We start from the raw sequence: 6,793 nt of genomic DNA, 5'->3' as shown, positions 1-6,793 counted from the left end.
ACTAACACTTGTGAAAGACATAGATAACGCTCTTGAGTACTTCTAATATGACAAGTCTAGTGAGAAGAGTTATGTAAGAAAGATAAAACTAACATTTTGTTCTAGGGAGGTAATGATAAGTATTATAAAAGAGATTTTAAAATAACAGCAGAGTGTTATTGTTGTTGTTGTTGCTTTTAGTATGTATCTTAGGTAATTGAGTAATTTATGACTTGTGGTTGAAAAAAACAGGTATTATTACTTATACCAATTTAACGTGTGTAAATTAGGACAATCCCAGCAATCCAAGACATATGGTCACCTTACCCTTAAGATATTTTTTTAACTATTTATTGTGGAAATGTTTAACATATACATATATTTAGAGAATAGTATAATGAATCCTTAATTGCCCACCATCCAAGTTCAATAACTATGAATCTATGGCCGGTTTTCACTCTTCCATACTCCCCCATGCCCCTCTGCCTTATCAATATTTAAAAGCAAATTCTGTGCAGTTTCTAGAGTCATCCCTTGATCAAAACACTAATCACTTTTGTTGTATGCCTTTCTCTTTCTCCCTATTAGGCCCTTTTCTAATCACCCCCAACCATATGTTATATTTTGTTTTACTTGTAGGGCTTATGCTTTAATGGTTCAACTCTGCCAGAAGACAAATACTTAATGATTAGCTCTGTACACTAAGCAGCTCAGAATAAGGAGCCAGACCATCTGTGACTCCCAACCCTGCCTGCCTTCTTCTCTGGACCAATAATGGTAGCTTCATAATGACTGTGATTAAAGCCCTGTTGTACATGAGGATCATACTCTTGCTACACTGGCTTGGGGTGTTTCTGTCTTTTTCAGGACACACCCGGGCTGAGCACCCCCAGTATCACAGTCCTCCAGAAGTGGTGATTCCCTTGAAGGTAACACACCCTGGCAGAAGCATGAAGCCTCCAGGCCAGCTCTCTTACAGCCTGCATTTTGGGGGCCAGAAACACGTTCTCCACATGAATATCAAGAAGCATTTGCTGTCCAGACACCTCCCAGTGTTCACCTACTCAGACCAGGGTGCTCTCCTGAAGGACCAGCCTTTTGTCCAGAATGACTGCTACTATCATGGTTATGTGGAGGGGGACCCAGAATCCCTTGTTGCCCTCAGTACCTGTTCTGGTGGCTTTCGAGGATTATTACAGATAAATGATGTTGTTTATGAAATTAAGCCCATGATTTTCTCTACCAAATTTGAACACGTGGTATATAAAATGGACAGTGAGGAGACCCAATTCCCAAACATGAAATCTGGTTTTATGCAAGAAGAGGAAATTGTACACCAATTTGAGTTTCAAGAGATTGGTAATTCTACTCTGAAACAAAGTCATTATGATGGCTGGTGGATCCATTCATTCTTTGTTGAAATTGCACTGGTGGTGGACAATACTCTATATAATCATTTTAAAAGGAATGTCTCAAAGTTGCAGGAGGATGTGTTTCTTATTGTAAATATAGTGGATTCCATTTATCAGGTAATGGGTATGAAGGTGTTATTGTTTGGTATGGAGATCTGGACTAAAGGAAACCAGGTTGAAGTGGATGCTGTAAGGAGGTCTCTGAGAGATTTTTGCCATTGGAAGGCTAATACCATTGATGCCCGCATGACACATGATACTGTACATCTTTTTATAAATAAGACCTTGAGAGGATTAAGTGGTTTAGGCTATGTTGCAGGAATGTGTAGATCACACTTTAGTTGTGCAGTTGTTACTTTTGCAAACAAAACCTTGGCCATTATTGGAATTGCAGTAGCTCATCATATAGGTCATAATTTGGGTATGTTTCATGACACTGTATTGTGTGTGTGTTCTGCAGGTTATTATAGATGTATAATGCGTCATGACAACCCACCAATAGCCCAATTTAGCAATTGTAGTTATTCTTATTTTTGGGGATATTCTGTACAGCAGGCAAAATGTTTGCAGTACACTGTATACACAAAGGACATGTTTTCAAGGAAGCGCTGTGGAAATGGTGTTGTTGAAGAAGGAGAAGAGTGTGACTGTGGATCTTTTCAGCATTGTTCAAAAGATGCCTGTTGTCTGACAAACTGCAGTTTAAGTTTTGGGTCTACTTGTGCTTTTGGGCTTTGTTGCAAGGACTGCAAGTTCTTACCATCAGGAGAAATGTGTAGAAAGGAGGTCAATGAATGTGATCTTCCAGAGTGGTGCAATGGATCATCCCATATGTGCCCAGACGATGTATATGTAGAGGATGGAATACCCTGTAATGACAATGCCTACTGCTATGAAAAGAGATGTAATGACCGCAACGCGCAGTGTAGGCAGATTTTCGGCCAAAAGGCAAAAAATGCAAACGACAGTTGCTACAAACAAGTAAACACTCAAGGTGACCGTTTTGGTAACTGTGGAGTCGAAGGCCCTACATATCTAAAATGCAGTATGTTGGACAGCTTGTGTGGGAGAATTCAGTGCGATAATGTGGCAGAAATTCCCCTTCTGACAGAGCATTCGACTGTGCATGGGACTCGCTTCAACAACGCCACCTGCTGGGGTACAGACTACCACATGGGGATGACCATACCTGATATTGGTGAAGTGAAAGATGGCACAGAGTGTGGCCCAGAACATGTCTGCATCGGAAGGAAGTGCGTCCATCTCTCTCGCTTGGATAGTAATTGTTCACCTAAGTTCTGTAACATGAGGGGGATCTGCAACAATAAACATCACTGTCATTGTAACTATAAGTGGGACCCTCCCAACTGCCTAAAACAAGGCAATGGAGGTAGTGTTGACAGTGGCCCACCCCCTAAGAGAAAGAGGATAAAGAAGATTTACCTGGCCCTACCATGTCTTATTTTGTTGTTAATTCTATTATGTTGTCTTCTTTTGCTCTGTATGAGGAAAAAACCTAAGGAAAAAAAGGAAGAAGTTCAGCCTCAACCTGAAAAACTCAAGCAAAAGACTCAGACTCAACATGAGAAATAAAAACAATTAGTACCCAAAAATGTATCTGAATAGATATGCATTAAAAAAGGTAACTCCTATAATGTTTCTACTTATTCTTCTTTATTTTAAACAATTAGAAGTTTTATTTTTCCTGAAATGTATTTCTTTATATTTTCTAGAAAAAGGCATGGTACCTGGGTGGTGTACCAGTTTTTAAGTTACTGCTTTTCAGTGCCAAAGCCCCTTCCCATTTTGTGCTCTGCATTATAGGAACAACACTGCTGCTGTATCAGCCCTCTTTCTACAGAGATCTGCAGTAGGGTGAATGCAAGGGGATTTGGAAATCTGGGAGATCTGCTTTCTGTATGTCAATCTTAATAACAAATTTTACACTGGCAATTACACTTAGTTTCAATATCCTTTTTAAAAAAAATTCAATCCAGACCAACCTCATTGTCAGTCTAAAAGATACCAGCATAGCTGTCTGGGTCTGAGCCCCAGGTCTTTGATCTCTCTACCAATGTCTCAGATCCTCTGCACCAGCTTAGCAGTACCTGCTGTAAGAGTTTTGAGTCTCATTTTTGAGATTCATGGGGCCGGCCCTACAGTTCTCCAGATTCAAGTAACCCTACTTCTTCCCTTTGCTCTTCAGCTCCATGAATGAAATCACCTTCTTGCAATTAGTATTTTATGGTTATTAACCAGTTACTAGCACAATGCCTCCCTTAACTTGCTGTGTTCTTTAGTAGCTGTTTACCCAATGCCTTATATTTAATTCCATCCCCCTAAAATCATTGATTTTTTTTTTCTGACTGAATTCTGTTACAGTACTCATCTTGCTATAATGAAGTACTTATTCATTAAGTACCATTCATTGGGAGTGAGGAAATATCACTTTTTTTTCTTTGTTTGATTGAGTTTTTCTTTACCACTGCCCTTAACCATCTTGGGAAAATTACTTAAATCTCCTGCAAGTTTCCAACAAAATTTTAAAAAGTACAGAATGATAATAACAGTTGTCTCTAAATTTCTGCGTTTCTTTGGTTATAAAATAGGGTAAAAAAGATACTTTCAATTTTAGTTAGGTCTATGCACAGACAAGCAATTTTTCTGAAAACGTCAGCTATACAATGCCAAGAACATTTCTTAAAATTTTATTTTAGAAGTATCATAGAACTGTGGAGGAAATGAAGATTAGAAGACTTACAAATTACAAGGAAGGGAAAACAATTTGAATTATCAGTACTTCTTCCCCTGGAACAAAAATCTTTGTCCCCTGTAACATGATGGTTTTGAATATAAATTAATGATCAAGCTTGGCCTACCCAGTTAGAATTCCTCTGTTGAAGAAAGAGAAACCTGAAAAACTCTTAGTGTGCAGAATAGACTAGATTGATAAATTAGGCACTTAAGGGCATCAAATTCAAAATCAGTTTTTCCCACACAACTTTTGCTGAGTTTAGATCCATTTGCTGGGAAATAGGTTAAAGTCTTTAAAGACAAAGATATCTGCAATGTGTTGTAGTTAGGAAGCAAAGACCTAGTGGAAAGGAGTTTGCCTCAAGGACATGTAATGCCTTCTCTTTAAAACATCTGGCTGATTTTGGAGGAGCTTGGAATATAAGCTAGAGAACTTGGTTTTGAAGATTTGAGTATCAGAACATAGTCACCCATTGCTTTCAGAGCTGAGAAAATAGAGGCTTATGGGCTCCCAATATAAAGTCCAGTAAGGTATATGTGTCTCACTAAAACTACACTATCTCTGACCAAACTCAATTCCTTATTGAATTAAAGTCATCAGTCACTCAGCCTAACTTCCAGACAGAGGGAAGATAGAAACTTCTCAAGTTGAAGGTAAGTCTACCTTGAACTCCTATGGTTCCTTATATAGAACAGCTAGCATACAATAAAGCATTATCACATATATCAAAAGGAAGAAATTATGGCCAATAATAAAGGGAAAACAACAACAACAAAGATAGTGAAAGAAAAGATAGAAGCCAGCTAAAAGATGATCCAAAGAGTGGAAAAGATGATAATGAACAAAAATTCCCTATGGCTAGTATTTTAGAGAAACTGGAAGAAAAATGAATAGACCATGTGAAAAAAGGTAGATTCATTTCACCAGAAAATTGGCATCTACGCGAACTTGTTAAATTCAGAAAATCAGTAAACAGTTTGAATTATAGACTGCATTGTATAATTAGCTAAATTAGTTAACTATAAGAAAAGTTAAAAAAAAGTCAACGACTGACATAGAAAAAAGCATTAAAATAGAGAAGTGATATGTGAAACACATCAATAAATCTGAAATCATTCAAATAGAGTATCATTTGAGGAAAAAGAGAATTGAATAGAAGTAATAAAAAACATATAATGGCTGAGAATTTCCCCAAAGTATGGAAACATATTATGCCACTGCTTTAAGAAAATCAATGAATTTCAAGCAGAATAAGCACATGGAAATACACACCTAACCATATCACAGTAAAACTGTTGAAAACCAGAGACACAGAAATCTTAAGAGCAGCCAGAGATAAAATATCCATATCTTAAAAGAAATGACAATAAAAATAGATGGCTGATTTCAATAAAATAACTGAATGCAGAAGACACTGAAATAACACATTTACTCAATAAATTGTAATTGCCAAACTAGAATTCTTTAGTTTGTGAAGATAACATTCAGTAATGGAGAACAAAACTTTCCTTTGGCAAACAAATCATTGCCAGCAGGCCAGCACTCAAAGAAATATCATTTCTTTTTCAGTCAGGAGAAACATGATACCAGAAAGAAACATGAATGTGCAGGTGGGTGTGAAGTACACAAGAAACAGTAAATATGTGGGTAAACTAATTAAAATTAACTGTACAAGGATACTAGTAGTATCTTATGGATTGTAAATATATGCAGAACAAAATGCAAATATATTTGTCACAAAAGCTGGGAGGTATGTAAATAGAGATAAAAGGTTTACACTTCTAGCAATATTGGGAAGAGGTAAATTAATGATGTGGATTATACTATGTGATGTTGCAGATGCATGTTGCAAATCTAGGGTAATCATTAAAATAATAAGAGTATGTACATATAAGAAATTTATTGAAGGAACAAAAGGCATAATAAATGATATTTGTTTCTACAAGTATAGGCAATTGAGGAGAAACAAGCATAATGCAGACATGAAAATAAAAAAAACCTGGTAGATATAAAATCTATGTAAAATGGATTACATTAACTAAGTAGAAGGCTGACATATTTCAGAGTGAATGAAGTATAAAGTCTAGCATTATGCCGTTGTTTATTAGAAACAATTTAAAAATAAAGACATGGAGAGTGTAAAAATTTAAAAGAATTTTCATGCACATATTAACCAAATTAAGTTAGTGTAATCTTTTTAATATCTGATGACAAAGACTTTAAGGCACAAAGCATTACTATAAATAAGGAGGAATATTTTGTAATGATAAAAGGCAAATCACTGGAAAATATGACAATCTTAAATGTATATGCATCCGCTAATATAACTTTAAATAGAGAGGGGAAAATATAGAAATAGACAAATCTACAATTACCAATAGGGATAATGTTAGCCCACTTCTCTCAGTAGTAACAGAGAGAATAGAAGATAAATCCTGCAGGATCAGGAGATTTTCAATACATAATTAACAAAGTTGATATAATAGGTATACAAAGCGAAGGGATAAAACCAAAAGTGGATAAATTCACTTTGGTTCATCTGCGTATGGACTACTACCAAAGTCTACCTTATGATGAGCCAAAGAGAAAGCCCCAACAAATTTCACATGGTTTTAATTAAAAAGAGTATATTTTCTCTGGACCTTAT

The 6,793-nt window shown here is 36.2% G+C and overlaps 1 protein-coding gene across 1 annotated transcript; it reads left to right on the top strand.

The window, feature by feature from the left end:
• The first annotated feature begins 794 nt into the window (after nucleotides 1-794).
• On the top strand, nucleotides 795-2,984 carry LOC137770572 (disintegrin and metalloproteinase domain-containing protein 29-like). The gene has a single exon (XM_068553335.1). It carries the CDS (start codon nucleotides 795-797, stop codon nucleotides 2,982-2,984), a length of 2,190 nt encoding a protein of 729 aa, XP_068409436.1.
• Nucleotides 2,985-6,793: the final 3,809 nt, after the last annotated feature.

This window comes from Eschrichtius robustus, chromosome 10 (genome assembly GCF_028021215.1).
Source record: "Eschrichtius robustus isolate mEscRob2 chromosome 10, mEscRob2.pri, whole genome shotgun sequence".
NCBI lineage: Eukaryota > Metazoa > Chordata > Mammalia > Artiodactyla > Eschrichtiidae > Eschrichtius > Eschrichtius robustus.
Note: the sequence above shows the minus strand (reverse complement) of the source record. Positions and strands in the feature narration are given on the sequence as shown.